We start from the raw sequence: 27247 nt of genomic DNA on the forward strand, positions 1-27247 counted from the left end.
GCATTATACGAGTTTTCGTCTACCTATACGTTGAATTTTAAATTTTTTAACTGTTCTTGTTAGGTTTTTTGTTGAAGTTTAGTTATATTTGCACTATTTTTGTTGGAGTTTGAATATAAATATAATGGCAGGCAACACTTGACACATGATTACAGATTTCGAATATTAGAATTATTATAAAATGTTTAAAAAACAGATGATTGTGTTCTCCTTAAAAAAAGGCAGTACTTCTCATCTTGACACGGTCAAAGAAACATGTAATAGTTTTATAAAAATATAAAGTTATTAATTTTATAATGGTGTAAAAGTGTTCAAGCTATATACAATATAATTATAATGAAGCAGTGTGTTTTTAAATAGCCCCTCATCAACCTAAAGAACCCAATCCCCTCAAATTTAACCGTCCAACAATTTTGGTTAAGTTTTTGTTAAACTGTTATTACTGAACGCTTAACGTTCATTTTTTTTACTTCGAGAGGATTGTTGTGGGCCACAAAATGAAAGGAAAGGTGATATACAGTGAAGGGAGAAACATAATCCTGAAAAAGAAACTTAAAGGAAAATTATTACTGAGCAATTGGGATACAAATTTAAAAAGTGCAAGAACGCCCGCGTGGTCTTAATACAAAAACCCGATATCGCTATATTCTAATGTACCTATGTATAATATATTGTTAAAAACAATAAATGCAAAGTTAAATCTAACAAACATTTGTTTACATTTTAAAGTCATAGCGAATCCTTTTTTCAGACCATACCTAAGCGGCAGTGTGACGTAAGCGATGCGAGGTGCAAACTTAGCTTGGTTGAGCTGTACCTACAGTTACGTCCTATGTCATTTTTGTGCAACAGAGCCTAGGCCTTTTGTTACAATGATTGGTTGTATGTGCTATTTACGAACCAACAAAAAAATGTTTTAATTTAAAACATAATAAATAAGATATGTGCATACCTACTTATTATGTACATACATTTATACTTATAAGCAGTGAATATAAATATTAAAGTTGTTATTTGGAGTACTATAAGATCGTTTCAAATCTATGCATATCCCAAAATTAAGCTTGGAACATATTTTCAAGCAGTGATTGAGAGCCGTCCTAAAACGAATAAAATTTGAATTTCGCGCAATTTATTCAATTTGAGAACCCCATTTTTGAAGCGTTGTTGTGAATTCAATATGGCGATATTTGATGTTGTACTATTTTGAAGGTACGTCAATTTGACGAATTTGTAATGATATTTTCGGTAAATATTGTGTTGTTTCCGAGTCGTAAATGTTCACAGACGGTTTTGCAATTGGAAGTATGTTTAAATGAATAAAGTGCAATATTGAAACGTTTACATTATGTATTGTTTTGTTTGTGATTTCCGACAATTTTAATTATTTAACCATTGTTTTAAGTAAGAAATTGGAAAAAAACTTCATGTGCTTAATTTGAAAAGCTTCGTTAGTGCTACTATTTTGGAGATACGTTGTGCCGGTGGTTCACGGTTAGGTGTGTTTCGCCAAAACGTTAAGACCAAAATGTGTTGTAATTGCGGTAATTAGATTCGGAATATTCCTGGTGCCTATTACTGAAGTTAGTTTTTTTTTTACAGAAGTTCATATGTTTTACTTACAAATGGGAGGTAAATAAGTTTAGTATAAGGTGCAAAACATAAGCGCCACAATAATTGAATCACTACTTGAGTACATAGTGTTTAGAGCAGTGACTATCATGACAGACACAAGACGAAGAGTGAAATTATACGCTCTGAACGCTGACAGACAGTGGGATGATCGAGGAACCGGGCATGTTTCTTCATGTTATGTTGAAAGGTTGAAAGGAACCTCACTCATGGTTAGAGCCGAATCTGACGGCTCCCTGTTATTAGAAAGTAAGATACAACCTGATACAGCCTATCAAAAGCAACAGGACACATTAATAGTGTGGTCAGAAGGTGACAATTTTGATTTAGCATTAAGTTTTCAAGAAAAAGCTGGCTGCGATGAAATATGGGAAAAGATTTGTCAGGTAAATTATTATTTTTGGTATAAAATAGATTCCTATCAAGGTGGCTCATTATTTGAGCGTTATGCACAAAGAAAGGAAATATAATAGAAAGGCTAACCTCAATCAAGGTAATGCTGGTTAATAATAGAGAAATAATATAAGTAATGTCATCAGTGATGTTATTAATCATTAAATTTTGCTGGGGTATAATAGCTATGAAGTAATAGATTTCACTTTTAGGTACAAGGAAAAGACCCATCAGTTGAAATCACTCAAGATATTGTGGAAGAATCAGAAGATGAACGTTTTGATGATATATCAGATAGTGTGCAGCCTGTGGAACTGCCTGCATGTGAAATGGGACGCTTGGAGGATATTAGTGAACTTGTAAACAGTTGTTTGGTCTCACCAGTACGTAAAGATAAGTTAACAGCTGCACTAGAGAGCCAACACTATATAAAGAAATTGTTGAATCTCTTCCATATGTGTGAGGATATTGAAAATATTGAAGGGCTGCACCACCTATATGAAATCTTTAAAAGTATATTTCTTCTTAATAAAAACACACTTTTTGAAACTATGTTTGCTGATGACACAATATTTGATGTTGTCGGCTGCTTAGAATATGATCCCAGTTTGCCTCAGCCCAAAAAACACCGAGAGTATCTTAGAGAATTAGCAAAATTTCGAGAGGCAATTCCTATAAAGAATAAGGATTTATTAGCTAAAATACATCAAACATACAGAGTTCAGTACATACAAGATATAGTCTTACCTACACCTACAGTTTTTGAGGATAATCTTTTAAGTACATTGTCAAGTTTTATATTTTTCAATAAAGTAGAGATAGTGAAACTCATAGAGGATGATGAAAAATTTTTGACTGATTTATTCAAGTTATTGATGGATGACAAAACACCTGATATCAAAAGAAGGGATTCTGTTTATTTCTGAAAGAGTTCTGTAATTTTTCCCAAAATTTACAACCTCAAGATAAAGATGCCTTTTATAAAACTTTAGTCACTTTGGGTATCCTGCCAGCATTAGAAATCACACTAAGTATAGATGATCAGAAGACAAAGACTGCTTCAATAGACATATTAACATATATTGTGGAATTCTCACCTTCAGTTGTAAGAGATTATACATTACAACATGCTAATAATACTGAAGAGGTAAACATCACTTCCTTAAATATGAATAAGAAGTATTCTATTCATTTAATAATCATGTTCTTTATTTTAGGAGCATATGCTGTTAAACATAGTTATAGAACAGATGTTACAAGATCGGGATCCAGAGCTGGGTGGAGCAGTTCAATTGATGGGTGTTTTGCGTATTTGCTTGATCCAGAAAGTATGCTTGCATCTGTTAACAAAAGTGAAAAAGCAGACTTCCTAAATTTCTTTTATAAACACAGTATACAAACCTTGATTGGTAAGTTACAAATTATCTACTATTTTTCAACATATATTTAAATATTTTTGCATGAGTTATGCAATGAAGTAAAAGTTGTTGAAGGATAAATATAATATCTTTAAAATATTCAGACTCATTCAATTAAATTTTAATAATATGACAAGTAAATTTGAAACTTGTTACACAGCTCCTTTACTAGATAATACTACTGGTGAGAAGCCTCTAAAAGAAGATTATCACACAGTGCAGCTTTAGGACTTGTACTAGAATTACTTTCGTTCTGCGTAGAACATCACACATACCATATCAAAACCTGCATATTAAATAAGGTAAGTAATTTTAAATAGTGAATGTTATCCATATTATGAAATGTATGAGATTGAGGCTGTTCTTTAGTTTACACTGATGGCATTGAAATAATTTATAATGATCAGTTGCTCAATTTTGTCATAATTTTTATTAATTAATGTCTTCTAATTTATGCCTGCTATTAATTAAAAATTAATATGGTTCCCTGTAAGAGCAGCATTTTGAATTTGTTCAGTGTGTTTGGATATATGAATATGAGTATAAAATATGAAAATAGGGAATCCTATAATGAAAATAGCCTCATATAATTCTCAAATAGCTGTTATTGGTTTATAGGACCTTCTCCGACGCATCTTAGTGCTGATGAGGTCGACACACACATTTTTGGTGCTTGGTGCCTTGAGATTATGAGAAAAATAATTGCATTGAAAGATGAATATTATAACAGATACATAATAAAGGGAAACCTCTTTGCGCCAGTTATAGATGCTTTCCTCAGGAATAATGGCAGGTTAGTTTTTTTTTTTATTGCCATTGATGGAAGATGAGAGGAGAAGTAGATAAGATGTTTAACTTACTTTAAGAGGTCTAATGAAAAAGTTTGTAGTAGAAAGCTTTTCAATACCCAAGAATAGTTACAATGCCTCCTATAAATTATTTATGGCATGTCATTCCGGAAACTATAACTGATTTATGTACTTTATTAATACAAGCTTCAACCCTACATAAATTTTCGTTCTAGAAACTATATTTCATGAACCCCTCCATGCCATCGCGATTTTTTGGTGATGGTGGTGGACTGCATGTCTTTGTTTGGCTGAATTACCTAATTAATACACCCTATATAAACATGAGAGGCCCCTTGTTTATTCAAATTGTCTGTATTAACTTTTGTAATTGGTTTGATTATTTGAATGTCTCAAAAGTAAGCCATAAAATCTAAATTTCAATCCAAACAAGCAAGAAAATACACATTCTGCTTGTGATGTTTATATATAGGCCCTTCATCTATGGTTTGAAGCTGACCTTGAACTAAACTTTGAGATTGTTCCAAGGTTTTGTGTGAAGCATTAAATAACTGTAAAATAAAGTTGTATCGAAATAAAACAAGTTTTAAAAATAGCTGCAGTTATTGAGAGGCCTATTTTGTAATCTCTTACTTTAGAGAATCTAGAAGTAAACGAATAAAAAAAAAGTATTAATTCAGTATACACTTGATTTGATTACTAATGTAGGAAGTTTATATGAAATAATTTTAAACTAGAATTCATCTACGTTTTCACCTGAGATTCAGGTCGACTTTAAATGCTTAGATGGGCAGATGCTTTTCTCGCAAGTTGGTGTTAAGAATTTTTAAAGTGCCTATGATTTAGATTTTGTGCTGCAGTATCTGAATACAGTAGCCTAAGCAGCAAAGTTTGACAACAAAGTTTCAAATTAATAAATCTTGATGCTGCAACTGAAACACATGAATGTTTCAAGTCTTGAAAAAAAAATTTTTGGGCTATTACCTGTCCAGTTTCACTGCACTCATTATAATAATCATATAACTATGTATAAGTATAAATATTAATCACTTTACATTTTATCTTCAGGTACAACTTGCTTGATTCCGCAATATTAGAATTATTTGAATTTATAAAACTGGAGGACATCAAATCATTATGTTCGCATGTTGTGGAGAATTATGGAAAATATTAGAAGATATTGAATATGTGCAGACTTTCAAAGCTTTAAAAACACGATATGATCAACATCAAGACAAATTAAAAGAAAGAGAAAGAGGTAAGGCTTATGTTTCAATTAGGTTTAAAGTAACCGTTTACAAAATAGATTTCCTGTGCCTAATCAAAAATAATTTAATACTTTTGTAAACTAATTTAATTATAACTATTATTTTTATTTCGATGGAAAGAAATTGTTGGGTTATACACACTGTATTTCAGATTTATTTGATTTTGTTATGATATATCATGAGAGCTGATAGGCTAATCTTGCCGTGAATAGTCAGTTATGTGTAATTTAAATAGTGAGATCTATTAGAATTTTCAAAATGAGCCTTCAATCTCACATTAAACAAAGTAGATAAGAGTAAACTATAAATCTATTTACCCACACAAAAAAATCTGCCCATATATAATAATAAATAATATTAGAGATATTCTGTGCGCTAGTACTATTAACTTTAAATCTGCCAAAGGACTAAATTTATGTTATTTTTCATTCAGTGAGCGGTAGTGTGGGCGTGACGGAAGCGGTTGTCCCATCGCTACTGCGCACGCGGTATCGTCGAGAAGCACGGGCGCCGGACGAAGAAGAAGAGATGTGGTTCAACGATGATGATGAACTAGAAGACGAAGCGCCGCTAGAGTCGGCACAACCGCACGCCCATCCACATGCGCACACGCATCACGGACTAGATGCGATCGGTAATTAGCTTCGAGATTTATCTGATAGATATAAGCAGTTTTGACAATTGACTGATGAAGTCGTCGTGGCCTAAAGGATAAGACGTCCGGTGCATTCGTGTTGAGCAATGAATGCACCGGTGTTCGAATCCAGGCGGGGGGTACCAATTTTTGTAATGAAATATGTACTCAACAAATGTTCACGATTGACTTCCACGGTGAAGGAATAACATCTTGTAATAAAAATCTAACCCGCAAATTATAATTTGCGTAATTACTGATGGTAGGACGTCTTATGATTCCGCGCGGGTATGTACCACCGCCCTGCCTATTTCTGCTGTGAAGCAGTAATGCGTTTCGGTTTAAAGGGTGGGGCAGCCGTTGTAACTATACTGAGATCTTAGAACTTATATCTCAAGATGGGTGGCGCATTTACGTTGTAGATGTCTATGGGCTCCAGTAACCACTTAACTGGGCTGTGAGCTCATCCACCCATCTAAGCAATAAAAAAAAAATGACTATTCTGTCAATTTACCATTATGTTAAAGGTTACGATAGTTTTTGCTACCTGTTTTTGGTTTGACTGCAGAAATAATAAGATGTCCTAATCCATGCAAACTTAACTCGCTGGTACAACATTTACACCATAAAATAAAAGAAAGACACTTAAACTCACATGAAGGAGAATGTTGATTTTTTAAAATATCTGGCGGCGATCACCATTGTTTTCGAAACCTTTTGAACTGATTGATGGAGAGCATACCCGATCCAATAGAAAAAGGCAGGTTTCAAATTTTCTAATAAAACCTATTTTAAGACAGATTCATGAACTACTTCCATGACTAAAGCTACTTTCTTCTTTGTCGCTTTCTTCATTGCTGAAGGTCGTGTCCCTGAAACTTGACCGTGGCCTGTTTCGTGAGCTGTTTCCATCTCGCCCGGTCCTCAGCTTCTCGAATGGCGGTTGCGACTGGCAGCCCAGTTAGGGCGGTTATTTGATCACACCAACGGCTAGGTAATCGGCCGCGGGGTCTCTTTCCGTCTACTTTGCCCGTCACAATCACTTTGTCCAAGCTATCTGACTGTTGGCGGGCAATATGACCGAAGTAGCTGAGGATCTCTGGTAACAGATTGTTGAGCTAAAGCTACTAACATAATGTAAAAAATAACATCAAATAGCATTTGTGCAAAATCTGCTATATAGTTCTACAGTGAAGTCATTATGTTTAAGTTGAAGAGTGACATGCGTTATAATGTCATAATCTAAACTCCAATGTGGAATGTGCCGATCGTTGTTATTTATAAGATCCAGTAACCACTTTGACAATGATAAAAGTAATCTTTCTTTAGTTGTCGTGTTTGTGTTATTAATCAGATATTTTGACGGCCCCAAGGCTATATTACTGATTGAATGATTGATTGATTGATTGTTATTATTATCCAGACAGTATGTAATATGTAAAATTGACTCATGGTCACTTTGACACATATTCTAAGACAAAGTTGATCCATAATCATAAACAATACTGAAGTAAACAACAAATCAGTTACATTACAATAAACCATAGCAGGCGAATCCTTCGCGTGCCGACTCGTGTGATTCGTGTCGTGTTATCGTTTCTCATCAAAGTAATAAAAAGTGTTTTAAAATGTTTTTACAGTCTCCTCCAATACAAGATCATATTCGAACTCTTAGGATAATCATAAGGTGTTGTCGCCATCTGACGACAGAGGAATGGACCCCCTTGATTTCTGAAAGAGTAACATAATATATCTTAGATCAAACAATGCCTTAATAGACTTGTTAAGTAACTTGCTGTATATATGTTTTGAAACCACAATTTTGTCTATGAGATTATATATTATTTGTGCACAAGAAATGCTTGAAACTACTTTTAATACAAAATATTTGGGCGCCTACCAGTCACAGATAGGCTTAAAAAACATTTTAAATAATTTGCGACATGACTTACTAGAATCCAGGATTTTACATGCAACTTGCAAAACAACTAATACGTGTTGTTCTTTTTGTTTTGCCCTCTAGGCTATAACTTTATATCAAGTACTTAAAGCAAAATGTTCGTATACATCTATCTAATACAATTACACGAAGGATCTGTCTGCAAATATATCCTAATATTTGGAACTAGTTTCTTGAAATTAAGCTCAGAATGAACATTTAGTATATTGAGAACTTTTTTGCCGGACTATGCATAACTACATTTTCATACATTAAAACAAACCTTTGTTACAGGAAAAATAGTTGAGAAGAAAGTTTGCTCTAATGCAGAGACAGTTAACGGACCGACTAGAGTTCTTCTAAGTACAGCGACGTCACCCAAACCGACGCATGCTGATGTTCAGGTATCCACGCCCAGATTACTCATAAGGTAATTTTGTTTCCCAACTCAAAAAGATTATAAGGGCTTTCTATGGGAAATGGTATCTTGAATCATAATTTAATCATATATGAAGTAGTCATTTTATTTATATTTTACTGACTTATTTAATTCTGAAACTGTCTAACTACAGTTTTGTTTGTTTACGCTGCTCATATCCGTAAAGATGCATGCTCTATGATCATGGTCTATGCTCAGTAAGGGTTTGTTAAGGGGGTCCTGACTAAAACACGCGGATTTTCATTATACGTTTCTGACGGCCACGGTAACTTCATTTAAACCCTCCATGACTCGAGAGACCAGTAGCCTTCCTTGAAAGAAATTGAAGAGAAGAGAAATTTGTCAACAGTACTGCCATTGTAAGCCTGTATTATTTTGTATCCCTGCCTATTTCTGCGGGAGAAGCAGAAATGCGTTCCTGCTTAAATCATAAACAGCTGTTTTTATAAACGCAACTCATGCTTATCGATCATATTCAATCTCATTACTTAGCCCGATCATCGTTCTCGTCGACCCGTCGCTTGCGACGAAGGGCTCGACGAGTAAATTAACCCTCAGACACTGAGTTTCTCGCCGATCTTCTCAGTGGGTCGCGTTGCCGATCCGGTGGTAGATTCTGCGAAGCACGGCTCTTGCTAGGGTTTGTGTTAGCAACGTCGTCAGGTTTGAGCCCCGTGAGCTCACCTACTAGTTGAGGTTACGCTGATATAGCCAGCCTCTCAAGGCTATCAGATTGGGTAGGAAAAGAAAAAAAAAACTTAGCGGGACAGATTCCAATCCTATCCAAACCGATTTGAACACCGCCGCCAACGACTATGTACTAGACTTCAAACTGGAAAACAGAGATTTTTGCGGCATTAGCGGATGGACTTTTACTGGCTTTAGATTTAAAAAAAAAATGGGCTAATGTTTTCTTAATCGTGTAATTTTGTGAAAACGTGTTAGGTAAAAATGCTTTGAGTGCCTTATGCCTTTAGTCAACACATGTTTATTAATTTATGTTTTATATATTATGAACAAGTCAGTGTAGTGGTAGGAATATAGGTCATATACAGCTTATCAGTATCGCGCTTGAACTTTAGCCGAAGTGTAATTTTTATGAAATTATAGTAGAAATTTTTCTGCACATTTTAATTTCCTTTAGTGTTTAAGTTAAAGTTTGCTTTGATGGTGATGGTTCAATTGTGTTAAAATTTTATATATTGTGAATTTTTGTAATTGTATTTTTATTGCATTTGTTGTCATATCCAATTTACTTTAGTATTTGATAATGTTTTAATATATTATTACAAGTTAATTACTGTAGTAAATATCATTTTATTATGTGCAGCAATAATAAGCAATGGAAATTTTGGAATTTCGCTTTAAATTCACTGTTTTTACAATGTCAATGGTGGTTCTTATGTTAGGGTACGTGCGAAAGTTCACAGTACTAAGTTATCAGTTTTATTTCAATAGGATGCAATAATATTTAATTCCTAGTGCCATGAGTAAATTCTGTATAGATAAGTTAACATGCTGAAGTCACATCTAGTGTGGTTTTTTCTCAGTGGGTCGTGTTTCCGATACGGTGGTAGATTCTGCGAAGTACCGTACTGTCTTACTAGGTCGGTTTGAGCCCCGTGAGTTCCTAATGTCAAGGAGAAGCTGAAATTGCTCTCAAGGCTATCAGCTTAGGAAGGGAAAAAATTAGCACTGTTCAGTGGTGTATTAATAAATACGGAGGTTGAATATAATTGATTATTAAATGAACATAGTAACGGCTACTAACGCTATTCGTCTAACTTATAGGGCCTTGTTGACTACGACGGCGATTCGGACGAGAAGAGGACGGCGGCGGGGGGCGGGGCGGAGGCGGGGTGGCGAGGAACGTGACGCGAACGACCGCGGCTCTCGTAGTCTCGCTCTCGCAGCACCCACTGTTTCAAGGAATATAACATACGGACATACGTCTCGCGACGCTGTGCAACCACCATCCCAGTTTAATTAATGACGTAAGCAATTTACGAGTATATTGATATGGTTGTTTTGACTGTACGAGTTTATATGATAATGTCATTTCGACTGATGCTTGATTTGTTTGAGGCTACAAAAAAAAGGCACGGGTTTGTATACTGTTATTGAATTATTAAACTTGAATGTTGACCAAAAAATAATTAGCTGATTCACAGACGTAACGCTTTTTTTTATATCATTTCATTTTAAGGCCGTTATCTGGCCAGCCAGTCATCTGCAGTCAAACAACTAAAAAAATGAGGTGATCCAATTGGATATCCATATTTTGTAAATACGAACACATACTGAAGTGGTCGACTTAGTGTATGCCCTTTATGCCCTGTAGAGTTAATTTAATGACATCAGAACGTAGAACAAATGTAATGATGTGTATTTAATATGAAGTAATGTTAATGTTAGATTACTTTCGTGGGCGTTAATCACAAAAAGTACAAAGAGTATAAGAATGGGGTTTTCTATAATAAAAAAATAGATTGATTTAGAAAAAAATAATATCGTCAAATGACTTCAAATTGTAAAAATGTATTTATAAAATCATTTAGGTTTATGAACGATCACAAGACCAATTTCTGAAGAAAATACATGTGCTGTGGAATTGCTATTCATTCACTAGTGTGTTATTTGTGTTATAAAAATACACACAATCGCTGCCTTATTTCCTTATGTATTTTAAATATACTTTATGGACGAATTTTTCAACTTGTAGAACGAGTTAAATGGAAAACAAAACATTATCATTTTTATAGTTTGTGTGAGGAGGAAGGTAGCATAATATTTTATTTGTATACTTTTATCTGCAAGTGGGGAACCAATATATGCCTTTTCGACGGCATGCTTATTATTTATTTATTTATTCACACAGTACTTTGCATTCCTTGACTCTGAGCTTTTGTGAAATGATTTTATATGCATTCTAATTCTTCTGACATTTTCTTTGTAGTTTATGTAATATAGTATTTTGTTGCGAGTAAAAAATTTTGATTGAATTTGGTGTTTTGCTAAATTGAATGGAGTATTAAGCAACCTAAATTTGCTTGGCAGCTCAAGAAAGAACTGTACTAATATAGTATAAGTACGTTTCGTCAAATTAATATTACTTAATATTTTACGCAATATACTGCTTATGCATGACATTCTTAACATTACTTATTGTATGTAGTTTATATAACAAAAATGTCTAAAATATATAGGTACCGTGACTGGAAATAAGACCGCTTATGGAACTTTAAACTGACCTATTTTTCAATTAAGCCAATATGTTTACAATTTTATCAAACTTTGTCCATGTATGTGTAATATTAGTGAAAGTCTATTGGTTGGAATTTTATTTCAAGGTGAACCCTGCCCAAAAGCTGTTTGTTGTTTGAGTGCTTATTGATTATTGATACCCTGAATAAACCCGTTTCCGTCCTAATGCTGTAAAAAAGCAATTTTTTTGTTTTCAAAGAAACAGTATAATAATATTATTATGTAGTGAGAAACTTATGAAGAACTTGAAACTGAACTGCATATTGATAACAAAACTGAAAACTAACTTGAAAACTAATTTCTCCTTTTCTGAAACTCTAGCTACTTCAATATGACTATAGCTACTTCAATATGACTAACATAAAAATGAAAAGAAATTTTAAAATATTTGAAATGTACTTAAATTTGACTAAAAAATACGGGTCCTGCTAAATTAAAATCTATTAAATACAATAGTATCAGCATTTCGAAAAAAAAACTGTCAATTGGAAAATAAATATTAGATTCATAAATATGTTCAGTTATAACATATTGCTATTTAAGTTTTCTCAAAATAAATGTTTTGTTTGTGCCGAATATATTATTAAGTATCACCAAATTCAAAATTCAATTATTTACTCACAACAAATTTTCATTGCTTATTTATATTAAAGATATTATTATATATAAACATATTTAGTTTGCAGTAATGTTATGTGATAAAAATATCTGACTAAGATTCATTTTTATTTTATTACTGTGTAAACGTGTAGATTTATCATTTTATATTTTGTAAATAGTGTTAGTTTGTATAAATAAAATGGTTGACTCGGTAAGAACAAGAATGTTTTAGCTGTCTCTTAGATTTCGATTTCTGTTTGTATGTTAAAAAACACAAAGACTTGACTGGATGGGAATGATTTCGTATTGGTGGATATATTATGTGTTTTAATTATTAAATTGTTTCCAATATACTCAACATTACGAAACAGTAAAAGCCTTTAAATCGTTTTTATTCACTCAAGTCTTTATCTTTTATGGTTCTACAGAGGAATGACTGCAACAACTGTGTATGAAATTGTAGGTTTTATCATAGGTTTTCTCTCGCACATCACAGACTCTTGTTGTCTTAGAAATTGTAAGTATTAGGGGTCACGAAATAAAACCTAATGATTCTTTCTGAACGAACAATGGACGTGAGTGATTTATTTATTTATATTTAATTCAATTAGTTCATTCTTATAAGCTGTTCAAGACAAGTCTAATATTGTTTTCATTAATACCTATTATGTGGTTAAATAAAATTGACAGTAAATAAAATGGAAGTGAAGATTAACAGTGAAAACGATAAACAATGTTTAAGAGTGATAGATGTCTTATTTAACCATTGACTTCGTTCTCGTAGCTATTTTCGTTGTTATATTGTGTAATTTGGACTTGGTAAACTCACGTTTTCTTAACTCTTATAGAAATACGCAATGTACTGATACTGTAACTTGAACTCATTTTGTTGGTGGTAGGGCGTATTTGAGGGTGGGTAGATAACTCCGCGCTGGCTATTGCCTATAGGGCAATGGCCGTGGCCAACCCGATTTGTCTTATCAGCTGTCGACCTGAGATCTCGAAGCGGGCGATGCCTTTCGCGTTGCGATATCTATGCGCTTAGCACCAGGCGAACCGTGAGCTCGTAAGTCCAATTCGCAATTAAAAAAAAATTGCTTCTTATGAGACACAATCAAATTATGAGTTGAGTTGTACGTAGTAAAATACCTGATTGCATTACTGCCCAGTGACAGAAATAGGACACTGGAGCCTGCCTGTTCTCAATATGCCATGTAGCGTAAGAGATTGATGTTGATGCAGCTGCTATTCGGTAACTGCACTTGGATTGTTTCCAACAAAAATGCACATAGCAGGTTATTGTTTGTTAAAGCATCCATAAGGGAGTTAATATTACTCGCCAAATACATTTCAACATAAATCATAATGCAATTAAAATGGAAATAATACAATGCACAAGTGCAAATTCATGAGTCATTGACTAGAATATGAATATAAAACTGTAATTCAATTTACCTTTTTTCTTCCTACCGCTGGTAGCCTAAGGGACTATTCCAGCTACGCCCGGACGGGTAGGTGAGCTCACGGGCTCAACCTGAGAGAATTTGCTAACACTAGCCCTCGCAAGAACAGTGCATCACAGAATCTACCACCGGAACGGTGACCCACTGAGAAGATCCGGCGAGAAACTCAGTGGGCCTAAATTGATCATTAAATGCGATTAGACGGTGGTAGGGAACAATGTAAGCCCGCACAGATAGGCACCACCGTCTTGCCTGTTTCTGCAGTGAAGCAGTCCCGCGTTCCGATTTGATCAGCCGTTATACAATACAATTGAGATATCATTCTTATGCTCGAGGTGGCTGGCGGTAATCGCATTTCTTCGTGGAAGTATGGCAGTCATAATACATGTTCGTATACCTCACTTTATGAGATACTTTTGAAAAGTTTTTCATTGTTTAAATGTGTAAACGCGCTCACAGTCCTATATGCTGTGAAGTGGTTACTGGAGCCTCTAGGACCTGTGTGCTTAGTGCGAGTTTCTTAACGTTCTCGATAGCGTAAAAGTTAAGCCAATTTTGTATGCAATTGGAACAGCGCCCCTAGCAGCAAACGTACGCAAACAATCCCATTCCATACAAATATGAGCTAACTTTTACGCTATCGAGAACGTTAAAAAAACTCCCACTAAGCACACTGATGACATGAACCCACCACCCACCTCAAAACGCATTATTTGTGTTGAATAATGGCCTTTGATCGATGGATTGTTTCTACGCAGTAATGAGCAAGATAGTATGCGATATACGACAACATATGAAAATTTATCAAAAACTATCCTGAGTGTTATTAATGCGCTGCACGTTTCACGGGAGACAACGGTTCGACATTCATTTGCCTGGGCCTCGTTTTTTTGTGGTCTTATGCTAGTCAGCCGATTAAAGAAGAGTATTTATTTTCGTTTTTTCCGACCAAAAAAAATTGCACCCGACCGTTCTTATGTAGCTTTGGAAATACATATCAATTCTTTTTAACAATATGTGTGTCTGATATCGAAAGCGTTCGATCGTTTGTAACGTGAAAATATTAATATGAAATTTAGAAACGCTGTTCCCCGTATGATGGTCTCACTTTGTAAATCTCAACGCGCATCTCTTAACCAATAGGCACAGTAAACGCGAGTCTTTAAATCGAATTATTAAATGCGTGGAATTAATTTGTCAGAGTATATTGTAAATATGACGTTTTATGTAATAATTTTATTTGAAATTCTGCAAAAAAAAACCACGTGTCTAATATAAAAAGTAGCGCAAGCTGTCAATTAGATTAATATACGATACTTATATTCCTTGAAATAGTTTATCGTTAAAAGAAAATACGAAGTTCTAGGTAAATGTAGACTAATGATGACTATTTTTTTATCTGTCTAGGTGGACGACCATCATAAAACTAATTTATACACAGATTAAAATTGAATAGATTTACCTATTGGCAAGTTGTGTAAAATAAATAAGCTTACTATAATGCTATTATTATGATGTCACTAGTTAAGTAAGCAATATAAATATAAGATAATACGAAATTTATGTTATATTATTTAATATTTGACCTTTAATATAAATGTCATGGTTCCTATGTTTGGTTTTACACATTAATATCGATCACACCTTGTATCGATATCAATGATTCCGTCTGTGAAACATTGTAAACAGGCAATGTAATACAAAAAAAAAATACACATTCTACTAAATTCCAGTGATGTGTTTGCAATTCATTGCCGATTCACGATTTGTGAACATGCCGATATGATATTGAAATCCGTTTAGGTTTTGGACTTTTATTTTATTGCTTAGGATGGCCCACCTGGTTTTAAGTGGTTACCGGAGCCTATAGACATCTACAACGTAAATGAAGCCACCTAGCTTGAGACATGAGTTCTAAACTCTCAGTATAGTTACAACGGCTGCCCACCCTTCAAACAGAAACGCATTACTAGTTCACGACAGAAATAAGCAGGGCGGTGGTACCTACTGGTGCGGACTCACCTGAGGTCCTACCACCAGCATCTACCGGCTGGCATCTTTCTCTGCCGGATCTCAGCCGGTCGTGATTCCGCGCTAGGTATAGTAGATCCATTCGCGAAGCTGTGGCGCATTAGCTGTCAGGTCTCTTTCGCTCCTGACTGCAATGTTTGCGTGCACCCTCCGCGTGTGTACCCTACTTATTACGTATAGCAGAAAAATAATTAAAGTGCTAATTTTTATTTATTTACATCTCATGTCAGAGCTGATAAAACGCTGACTGGATCATATATAAAGGGCAAATGCAATCGAAGTTACACCACTAGTATTAATTGTCAACTTCCATCAGATCAGTTGAAGCACGCAAGTTGTGATTAGTTTAAGACGTTATTAATAGTTAGTTGGATAAATGACTATCGAAAAGGGAGCCATGGATTTAGAAGAAGGAAAATAAAGGCGAGTGAATGTAATGTATTTTTCTTTGCTTAGGTAAGTAATTACAGAACAATTTTAGCAGAACATTTTTTTTGAGCTTAATGCATATCGACCACTTCAGTTTTAAGTTTAGAAGCCAGGGCTCTTCGTAGCTGCATCGCATCCGCAGTGGGTTCCGGTGTGGCTCCAGCGAGGGCCTCTTGTGCTACGCGAGCTGATCGCGGTCTAGAATTCATTTTGTGTGATCCTTCGCCTGCCAAGGTAATATTCAAATTATCAACAAAGCCAATAAGATTAGAATCGTTGCAGGGCTAACGTAGATCGTGTATCTAAGCCGGCTCAATCCTTTAGCAGGAGTTACTCTGTCGTCTTGGTATGTAGTGTTTTATTGCAGCACGTACAGATGGACAAACCTGCATTATGTCCATAATAATTTATATAGCGATGCCAATGCTTTAGATTTACTGAACCCTCCTACCCAAATACATCAGTACGCTTAGTGCGAGTTTTTTAACGTTTGCCTACGTTTCCGCTAGGGGCGCTGTTCCAACTGCATACAAAGGACAATGCCCAAAAGTGGGCCAACTTTATGTCAAAACTATTTGTACTTGAAAAACTATGCCTTATTTTTTCACGTTGTTTAGTTTATGTATCAACATTTCTTTCAACCTGGCATTGTTTTCCAAAAAAATAAATTACTTATTTGATAACATCCCAAAACTATCCATGCCATAGTTTTAAATTCGCCAATAGGCAAAGGGCCATACAGCCTTATAGCAAACCTATATGCTGTCAAACGAAAGAGTTGTTTGTGACTTGAACAACAAATTAAAAAAAAATAGCTAATGCTTATAATTCACAGCCTTCTTAGTTTATTTTTGTTCAATTCAATATTTATATATTGTAATTTTTTTTTTATTTTTTTTTTTATTGCTTAGATGGGTGGACGAGCTCACAGCCCACCTGATGTTAAGTGGTTACTGGAGCCCATAGACATCCACAACGTAAATGCGCCACCCACTTGAGATACAAGTTCTAAGGTCTCAAGTATAGTAAACGGCTGCCCCACCCTTCAAACCGAAACGCATTACTGCTTCACGGCAGAAATAGGCAGGGTGGTGTACTCACACGCGCGGACTAACAAGAGGTCCTACCACCAGTAATTACGCAAATTATAATTTGCGGGTTTCATTTTTATTACACGATGTTATTCCTTCACCGTGGAAGTCAATCGTGAACATTTGTTGAGTACGTATTTCATTTGAAAAATTGGTACCCGCCTGCGGGATTCGAACACCGGTGTCGCTCAACACGAATGCACCGGACGTCTTATCCGTTAGGCACCACGTAATAATAATAATTATTACTTAAAACCATGAATTATTTAATATTTTTAGATATGAATGATTCCATTAGTAAAAATATCAATGGCCTACCATTACTCTATTCTTATTATTTATTATTAAATATATGTATGTGTGTAATAAAATCTTACATTTATATCCGTTATCTGGTACCTGTAGCATAAGTCTTTACGAACTTATCATGGGACCAGTTAACGCGGGCGTGATTGTTAGTAAATTTTATTTATTATATATGATCAGAGAGTTTTGGCAGCAACCCGAGTGAAGCGTCACTTGAATTTTTATTTTAATGTATCTTATTAAAGATACATTTCTTATTAAAGATACATTAAAATAAAAATTCATACATACATTAAAATAATACAAATTACACAATAAACTTAATTAAGAATACAAATTACACAATAAACTTAATTAAGTTTATTGTGTAATTTGTATTATTTTAATGTATGTATGTATGAATTTTTTTTTGTATTTGTAATATTGTGTATAAAAGGTCTGCGTAAACTCATGCTCAGTCAATGTGGTATTCGTCGAGTTGATGTCAAAACTCCCAAAAAGCAATAAAAAGAGATACACCGGCTTTTTATTGACATAAAAAATATATAACTTCGACAGACTAGGCTGTATAGGCTACACTCTTTGCCTGCTTATTGGTGAATTTAAAAACAACAACAACAATATCGTTGCCGGCTTCCGGATTTTCATTTCATTTTATTATTATTATGAGGATATAATAATAATAAAATGTACGTAATATTTCTAGCAACATTAACCACAATTAACTTATTTAATACTGTAAATAATTATGAGAGCGATTATTGATTTCGAAGAAAACAATTAACAACTTAATTTTAGCTGCAGAAAAAACAGATTTCTCTTAAACCTGGGTGAGAATATAAAAATCGTTTTCTGAATATGAAACGATATTTCTTTGTCTATCAAATTAAGTTAAAACCATCATGACAGGACAACTTTTTTTAGGGGCCCAAACGCCCATAGAACATGGGCATTGTCCTTGGAGTTAACTTTTACGCTATCGAGACCGTTAAAAAACTCGCACTGAGCACATTAAATTCCGAGAAGATTTACGATTACCAGGGATTTTTTTGATTGCACAGGTTAGTTTGTTACCTGCTAGGCTAGTCTCGGTTTCGATGGCACCTAGTCGTTTTTCTCGGACTTGTTTCTTCAGAGCCAATAGTTTATCACGTTGCTGTTTCAAATACTCTTGACGGGCACGCAGTTCTTCATCACTTACCTGAAAAGTTTTTGAGTTCAAGCTCAAATTATCATTCTTCTGCCCTTCTCCCAGTCACCTGGGGTGGGTGCGACATACTTTCTCCTTCCATACTCCTCTATCATATACAATTTCTTTCTCTCTCACTCCTCTCTTACACGTATCGTCTTTCACGCAATCCTTTCATATTTTTTTTGGTTTTTAGGTTCAAGATACTGGGTCGTAACAATGGCAGTCACGTTTTTCGTGGCGAATTAATGAAAAATAATATTCAACAGAAATAATTCACTGAGTTGGGGCTAAAATGAGAATCGAATAACGAAATAAACTTATCACCTCCACTTTCGTGGACGAAGTAATTGTACTTTCCACGGGTTGCGCGTCTTCCTCGGGTACTTGTATTGTAACCTTTTTTACAAAACAGTCCCCTTTCTTATCAAAACTGTTCAGCTTAGACAATAAGGTCTGCTTTTGTGTAACAACAACTTCAGGCGTAACGTTTAAGGCTTCCTCTTTGTCATCTTCCATTTCCCCGATTCGTAATCTGGAAGGAATTTAAGTTTTAATCGACAAGGTGTATGTACTTAGTTCAAATGTGTTCAGAAAATGGGACTGGTTTTTCGTATTTAGATTTTCGGAGTATATAAACATCCAAAATGTAAATGCCGCCATCCACCTTGGGAAATAAGTTCTATGTCAAATTTAGAGCATAACGGCTGCCCCATCCTTTAAACCGAAACGCACTAGTACCACTTTACGGCAGAAATAGACAAGGTGGTGGTCTACCCGTGCGGGCTCATAAAACGCTATCATCAATTTGTACTAGGGATATATATTTAATCTAGAGGACGCGACAGACGTCCTGTGAATGCATACACAGAAATTCATTCAAGTCGATCCAGCCCTTTAGTTGCTGTATAGATAAATAACATAGATACTGACTGCAGCGCCATCTGCCGGGCTGATTTGTGAATCTAAACCATCCAGGGTGCGGCCCAAACGCATACAAAGGAAACCGTTCAAATCGGTCCAGCCGTTTAGGAGTCCAGTGACATATACACACGTACAGTAAATTAAATGTATATAAAGATTATTATACTTATGGGCGGTTTGAGGTAATCTTAGTAAATTAAGAATCTCACTTTTTATTTCAGTCATAAGTCATCATTATCAGGCCATTCTTCATTTTCATTAGTTTCCGAAGTTTCCAACTTTTCGGTATCAGACATAAAAATACTAGGCATAGTTCCATAACGTCTCTCTATCAGTTCTAAAGCCTAAAACATATACACATTCCGACCATATACATTATCAGTTACAATAAAGTAAAACTTTTTTTTTCCTACCTAATTGCTGTAAGTCTAAGGGGCTCTTCTAACTGCTCATGGACTGGTATGTGAGCTCACGGGCTCAACCTCAGAGAGTTTGGTAACACTGGCCCTAGGAACAGCAGTGCTTCGTTGAATCTACCATCGGATCGGAATCGCGACCGATTAAGAAGATTTGGAAGGTAAGTAAGTAAGCTGTCTATGGGCTAGTTCGCATGTCGAACTCTAGGCGTGCTGGAAGAGCACTCTACATTAATACTCAATAGTTTATTTCATAGTTTTTGCATCGGTTTAAATTTTTTAATTTAATTTTAATCTTAAATTTAATCTTAGGTTGTGTGTGACCACGAAAACCGTAAATTAGACTAGTAAGATAGAGCGTGTTTCAATCGATAACTGACGACAACGCTTATAGATGGTAATGGCGATAATTTCAATTACCTTCATATTTTTGAAATGCATTTAGAAAGTAACGCACACTGCAGTAATATAGGTTTCATATTCAAAAACGACCGGTAACAATATTGATGGTAAGATTATGTAAATTCGTGTAACGTAACATTCTTTATAATTAAAGGATTACTGGTGGCCCGGAGGCCTTTGCAGTTTCACCAGGACAGGTGGAGAGCAATGGCTCAGCCGCGAGAGGTGGGATTAGCTAACAGCTGCCCGAGCGCTTCCGAAGGAGACATAATAACTCGAGAGCAGCTGCTTCGCGAATTAATCTACTATCGGATCGGAATGTCGACCCGCTGAGAAGATCTCGCGAGACATTCAGCGCGCTGGCATGTTTTTGTTGCACGTCGAATTCTTTGCCGAATTCGACAAGTACGGGGTTACCGGGTCCATAAGCCTGCTCTTAGCGTTATAGTTGAAGGCGTCTAATGCTATATAACGTAACAGTTTCACCTGCAGTTGCAACTCAACATTCTTATGTGTCATCATTTTGACGAACATCGCGTAATCATTGGCGGCCCATATCTGTTCGAATAATCGCCGATGGAATTGAGCGGGCAGTCCCGCCAAATCTCTTGCTGACAGTTTGCAGGCCGCTTCAAACTGTTCCGCCGTAATCCCAATGTCATCCATAAACGAGCCCAGCATTACGTCTACCTATAATTTATTTACTTAAATTACCATTTTTAAAACTGAAAACGTGTCAACTAAAATTTCTTTTTTATTGTAGAATTTCTTATAAATGTATTCAACAAAATTTGAAAGCAAGGAGTTAGAAAGGACTAGCGTTTCAAGTTCATTAACCTAACATTTCTAATAACAAGCTTTTAAGAATTCGCTCACCAAATTACGATAGTCAATGTGGATCTTTTTGTATTCAGCTCTATCGATTACTTCTCCATTTTCGGTCGGCTCAAACGCTGTTAATTAAAAACGCCTGGGCTATGAATTTTAGCAATCACATTGTAGCGTTCTTATAAGTTAATTTGAGGACGATGGAAATTATTGGAATCATGACTTTAATTAATAATTTAAATAATAAAATGAACCTCTCTGCGGTATGGTCTATTTACGGGTTTTCATTGTGATTCTAAATTAGAACCATAGTAATTGTTAATGGGTCTCTAAGAAATGCATATAGTTGACGATGATATTTATGATTATAGAAAAAACGTATGAATCTAATGTTGTAAAGTGAAGGTAGGTACTATCGTTTCGATGATTTTACTTTGGTTAAAATTTCACTGAATATTAATTAATTTAGTTCACAAATGCTAATACACATATTAACGAATGATTATCTGTTGCGAATACAAATATTTTACATTTGAATATTGCCGGCCCCCTTGTTTGACCTTTAGTATAGTACAAGATACGAGTAATAGAATGCAATCTAAAGAATAGAATAGGAAAGAAAAAAAATAGAATACAATGCAATGTGAACTTACGCAATGATCTTTCTTCAATAAATGTTTGTAAAGGTACGTTCCATATGGGTCCGTGAAGAAAACCCACCAAGGAATCGAACACCCATGCATTTCCATCATATTCAAGATTATCCATATTAATGTCTGCCATGTCATGAAATTGAGTTGTGTGAGATCACTTAAGTAATTTAATATCAGTGGCGAAAAAAACGTATTTCTTCTCCTATAATAGACGTAGTGCTGAGTGGCGACTGCTAGGCTTTTGTAATTCAAACTGTTAAACTGTGTTTACGTTTTTGTTGTCAGAGTAACTGTTTGTTTGAAAAATTAGTTGTCAAGGAAAAAGGGTACTATATTATAACTACAAACTCCCTGGTGTATACTTAAATGTTAGTTCAGTTATTTCATCTTTTTAAAAAATGTACTTATAGTAAATAATATGAGGGAAATGATACCTTAGACGAGAACAATAGCAGCATATATCAACAACAGCTGATAATGTTTTGAATCAATATCCAAGGTCATCTAAACATGTCAATGAATAAGAGACGGCTTTTTAGCGAGAACGCGAGAAGCGAAATCGTGTGAATTGTGTCTATTGAAGTCTTCGTAAATTCCCATCATTTTACTTCACCTAATTGTTATTTCATTCCATCATCCCATCTCGTTTTATTTAGTTCATCTCAATGGGTTACAAACTCAAACTAACCAATTTCACTTCATTCCGCAATTACTATTTTTCAAAAAATGGTGTGAAGGAAAAAAAGTAAAGGTAAAGTGTAAGTACAAAGTGGTGTAATGAATTTAAAGAATAATTGAAGGGTTATTTTAACTCGGTATTGGTATCAGTGACATCCCAAGAAGTTTGCCATACTGACAAAGAGAAGAATAACAGTTACAAAATATATTTCGAAACAGATAACGAATAAAAAGGTGACTTCGCGTAGCGGTATTGTCTCATCTAATTTCATTAATTTTCTATTTTTCATACAACGATAGTTGTGGATACAAAGTTTGACTGTATGGGTATAAATTCTTTTGCCTGACCAATAGAAGACATAAGCAAAAAAGTCAATCAGTTCATGAATCAAATTAATTGTGATTACATTGTACAAATTATTTTGAAACAATCAATAAAACAGTCGAAAATGGTTGAATTCAAAAAGTAAAGTACCCACAGATATCAATCTTACGAAAAATAAAATAACCAAAGAATCTAGAAAATACGCAATCTTTTATATGGACCTAAGAGTAAAACATTAAGAATGTGAATCGAAATCCGTACTATTTTCATGGACGAAAACTGATTTGATTTGCTTAATTCGTATTTAATAAGATGTTAAAGTGTATAAAGTTTCATCTGTAATTTGGGCTAGAATTAATATGAAAATGATGACTAGATGTATCCCGGAAAAAAATAAAGGCTTTTTCAAACGCTTAGATAAATGTCTCCTTTATCCCATGAGAATAGCGAAGGCCTGAAAATCAATTTAATGATTGAAAAGGCGGTATTCCTAACTATATGCAATTCGACATATCTTTTAATTTAGAAAAATCCTATAGTTATAAATCTAGCAAATTATTTCTCTTATGGTCTGTCATACTATTGAATTGTTTAATTGTCACTTATGTAGGAATAACATTGGAATTAGTGATAACTTTTTTTACTATATGTATGTGTTTAGCGATTATTTGGTTCCGTATGCTAAAATCAGGTATGTTCACTGAGTTTAGTACACCAAAAATTTAAATAAGTGGCATTTAAGAAATGCTGAATTTGTTTTTTATTATGCCCCAAAAGGTTAGATATTGCTATTTTGAAATGAAGGTGTAATAGTTTATTAGCTAGAAATATGTCATATGCTATTAAACTTAGTGAAACAATAAGATTTTTAAATGTATGTTTCAGAAACAGTCTTGATCATTCCAAATGTTGGTATACGCAGCACTCAGAATTATCCAACCAGAAACTTACACACCTTGTATCATGGGACAGAATTGAAGATATTATTATAAATGAAGTTATTGTGACGGTTAGCTTCTAATTTAATTTTTATCATATTTGATATTATTGATAATATTATTATATTATGGCTTGAATGATAGAAGGCTGTTGGAAGGGTGATTTATAACAAGCATTGTATAGAGATTACATGAATGAATGAAACATCATTTCAGTTTGTCAGGCTTTGTAATTGGTATGTTTGTATATGGATTATTAGTAATTTGGATTTCAGTTGCTTTCCAAACATGGATTTTACTTGCAATGTTAATACGATCTTAACTCAACCTTAACATCATTAAATCTTCCGCGAGTCAGCCATGTATTCTGGTTTGAACAGTAGTGGTATAGTACAGATGTTAATTCATTTAGACTTTTACCTCATGTCTTAACGCATTATTGACAGATCATGCTTAAGGTCTCCAATCAGTAAAAACTGGTTAAGCTGCTTTTGTATTTTTATAGTTCACAAGGATATGGAGAAGTCTGTATACAGGTACTAACAAAATAGCTAAAGAGAATAGTCGATGGCTGATTTATAAGCTATCTGTAGAAAAGCAATAGATAAAGTAGACAGTAGAAAAGCTAATTAATAGGTTGGTGGTCAATAAGTTAACTGGAGACAGACAATTAAGGATAAAACAAAGTCAATCAACGCTTCTAGTCACACATAGGCAAATTTAAATGTGTTTTTTTAAATACTTATGCAATGTAAGCCAATAGAATGAATTTTTCAAATAGTTTTGTATTATTATTTTGTTTCAGTCTAAAGTTCTTATTACTTGACTATTTTGGTTAAAGAAGATCCTGAGAACACTGAAAACATTGTACAAAATCAATCAACCCGACTGGTGCCTCTTTTTTGGTATTTACTTTATTCAATCACACATTATAAAATAAGTTATTTGTTGTTTTAAAGCTTTCTTGGCAGCACCCTACCTATGTCTGCTTTGAAGCAGTAATTTGTTTTAGTTTGAAGGGTGGAGCAGCCATTGTATTGTAAAAACAGAGACCTTAGAACTCATATTTTGAGGTCATTGCAGCACTTACGTTCTAGATGTCATCTCCAGTAATCACTTAATACCAGATGGGCCGTAAGGTAAAGGCCGTAAAAAAAAAAAACCTTGTAATCAATGAAAAAAAAAAGAGTTTTAATCTCATGTTTTTTTATTGCCCTTTTGGGCAGACTACCTGAATTGTTACCGTCGCCCATGGACTTCAACAATGCCAGGGGCAGAGCCAAGCCGCTGCCTACCTTGTAAGTTCTCTCCACAAATATTGTTTGAAGAAAGATAAGTCATAGCGCTCAGAAAACACGGTGGAGGGGAGCTCATTTCAAAGCCGGATGGTACGTGTCAAAAAAGATCTCTGGAAACATACTATAAATAAATAAATATTTACTAACAATCACTCCACATTAACTGGTCCCGTACTAAGTTCATAATGAACTTGTACAATGAACAGGTACCAGATAACGGAAATAAATGTAAGATTTTTATTATACACATAATATATTTAATAAACATCCATAACCCAGGAAAAGACATTTCTACATTATCATACAAATATCTTGGCGAGATTCGAACCCGCGAACTCCTTGTGTAGTGACCATGTCACTTACCACTACACCAGACGGCCGTTAATAGGTGACCGCAGTGGCTCCAGGTAGTATGGATGAACTCTACTACGGTGGAGGGCGGTGCGATGGTACAAATGAGATGATGGAATCATCTCAAACAACTCAAGTTGCAGTTAAACTCTTAAGTGTACTGAATGTTCATTGAGATCAACCTAACATTTAATACCTTATATTATAAACTATGTACTATACTGCAAATGCTTTTTTATGATGAATGATTACTGGTGGCCGGAGGCCTTTCCAGTTTCACCAGTACAGGTAGGCGAGCGAAGGCTCAGCCAAGAGGGTAGGGTTTGCTAACGGCTGCCCGAGCGCCTCTGAAGGAGATCTAACAGCTCAAGAGCAGTTGAATGAATGAATGTGCAAATGTTATGTGGAAAACAATGAACCGCAGCATTATTAAAATAATAAAAATAGATTCGGCCTGTTTCACCTTTAACAATACTGCAAAAATGTGTCAATTATTTATTGGTTACATGGCCTCTTGTTTCAATACACTGGCGATCTTTATCTCTGGTCTCAGACCAGGCATCTACATGAAGAATTTTGTATTTGTTTCTAGAGGACAAGACCCAGTTTGGCGGTGTTGGAAAAGATTTATGCAGATGTACAAGACTTACTGACGGAGGCTAAGCAACAAGTGTAACCTGATTCTTAAGTTATTATACTAAAATATTATAACAATGGGTATTGAATTTCTGTGAAGTTACTTCATAATTTCTCAGAGTTTTGATTCTTTGAGTTATGCATCACGGAATGTGGTCACAGGGGTTTATTGTTTAATCAGCTTATCAAGTAGCTAGTTACCACGATTAGTGTGGCATGGTCTGGGTTTGAATCGCAGTCGGAGCTCATAATTTTATTAATGTTATTTGCGAATTGGGACCTGGGTATATTCTTGTGGAAGTGTATGAAGACAGTGGTACCTCTAGTTTGGGGCTGTTTAACATGTATTGAATAAGTATACTTTTGTATTAAAGCCTGTGAAAATTGAAAAATAGACGATAAATTTTATGAAATATTAAACTTTTGAATATAAATGTTATTTGTTACAATTTGCAATGTAGGTATGTAGTATGTTATAGTTGATTATATATGTGTAACTTAATCAGTATTCAAATAAAATTGTCCTTCAGTAAACAATGCGATTTTTATTATTTTTGTTTTTTTATGATAATAGAAAAATGGTGCTCTGATTAAATGAAAAAACCTACTAATTGTTCATAGACTAGCAAGTCTACCAACTTTATTTTAATAACAAATAAAGATACACCTTTTTTTATCTACCTATGTTGATAGCCTTGAAAGGCTATTTCAGCTTCTTGACGTGTAGGTGAGCTCACGGGGCTCTAACTGGAGTGTTGCTAACACTGGCCCTAGCAAAAGCAGTACTTCGCAGAATCTACCACTGGATCGCAAACGCTTTCCACTGAGAAGATCCGGCGAGAAACCCATAGACTCGTGTTAATTCGCTGGTTGAGCCTTGCGACGGGTTCGAC

General features: G+C 34.7%; 3 protein-coding genes across 5 annotated transcripts; 2 read left to right on the forward strand and 1 right to left on the reverse strand.

Moving 5' to 3' along the window:
* The first annotated feature begins 1169 nt into the window (after positions 1 to 1169).
* On the forward strand, positions 1170 to 12173 carry flfl (serine/threonine-protein phosphatase 4 regulatory subunit 3 flfl). The gene is given in 15 exon segments (XM_028182865.2): positions 1170 to 1499; positions 1603 to 2018; positions 2238 to 2934; positions 2937 to 3172; positions 3243 to 3333; positions 3336 to 3434; positions 3604 to 3663; positions 3666 to 3745; positions 4062 to 4128; positions 4131 to 4236; positions 5321 to 5418; positions 5421 to 5510; positions 5954 to 6154; positions 8388 to 8497; positions 10324 to 12173. Coding segments are annotated over 14 exon segments (2316 nt in total). The 5' UTR covers positions 1170 to 1499; positions 1603 to 1721; the 3' UTR covers positions 10408 to 12173.
* A 4151-nt stretch (positions 12174 to 16324) lies between these two features.
* Positions 16325 to 22391, reverse strand: LOC114249312 (cilia- and flagella-associated protein 36). The gene is made up of 7 exons (XM_089738353.1): positions 22129 to 22391; positions 21524 to 21600; positions 21134 to 21337; positions 20059 to 20173; positions 19233 to 19453; positions 18791 to 18917; positions 16325 to 16545 (listed from the first exon to the last, which is right to left on the reverse strand). The coding sequence occupies exons 1-7, from the start codon at positions 22256 to 22258 to the stop codon at positions 16391 to 16393; spliced, it is 1029 nt and encodes a 342-aa protein (XP_089594479.1). The 5' UTR covers positions 22259 to 22391; the 3' UTR covers positions 16325 to 16390.
* Positions 22392 to 23185: 794 nt separating this feature from the next.
* On the forward strand, positions 23186 to 26891 carry LOC114249319 (uncharacterized). Of its 3 annotated transcripts, XM_089738712.1 has the most exons (5): positions 23186 to 23822; positions 24017 to 24140; positions 24575 to 24605; positions 24875 to 24974; positions 26311 to 26891. In XM_089738712.1, exons 1-4 carry the CDS (start codon positions 23698 to 23700, stop codon positions 24877 to 24879), a joined length of 285 nt encoding a protein of 94 aa, XP_089594838.1. In that variant the 5' UTR covers positions 23186 to 23697; the 3' UTR covers positions 24880 to 24974; positions 26311 to 26891. The 3 variants fall into 3 exon arrangements, with proteins under 3 accessions (XP_089594838.1, XP_089594836.1, XP_089594837.1); XM_089738710.1 differs by having other exon boundaries at positions 24575 to 24974; XM_089738711.1 differs by lacking the exons at positions 24575 to 24605; positions 24875 to 24974.
* Positions 26892 to 27247: the final 356 nt, after the last annotated feature.

This window comes from Bombyx mandarina, chromosome 25 (genome assembly GCF_030267445.1).
Source record: "Bombyx mandarina strain Sakado chromosome 25, ASM3026744v2".
Classification (NCBI taxonomy): domain Eukaryota; kingdom Metazoa; phylum Arthropoda; class Insecta; order Lepidoptera; family Bombycidae; genus Bombyx; species Bombyx mandarina.

Bases quoted from the DNA above. Each gene is read 5' to 3' on its own strand.
- LOC114249312 (XM_089738353.1), bottom strand. From the start codon at position 22,258: ATGGCAGACATTAATATGGATAATCTTGAATATGATGGAAATGCATGG. The intron at 20,174-21,133 runs GTGAAACTGTTA...TATATGTTTTAG, and splicing joins ATGTTGAGTTGCAACTGCAG to GCTTTAGAACTGATAGAGAG. The intron at 18,918-19,232 runs GTGATAAGTTTA...AAAACTTTTCAG, and splicing joins CTTCGTCCACGAAAGTGGAG to GTAAGTGATGAAGAACTGCG.
- LOC114249319 (XM_089738710.1), top strand. From the start codon at position 23,698: ATGGTCTGTCATACTATTGAATTGTTTAATTGTCACTTATGTAGGAAT. The intron at 23,823-24,016 runs GTATGTTCACTG...TGTATGTTTCAG, and splicing joins GTTCCGTATGCTAAAATCAG to AAACAGTCTTGATCATTCCA. The intron at 24,141-24,574 runs GTTAGCTTCTAA...GTATTTTTATAG, and splicing joins TAAATGAAGTTATTGTGACG to TTCACAAGGATATGGAGAAG.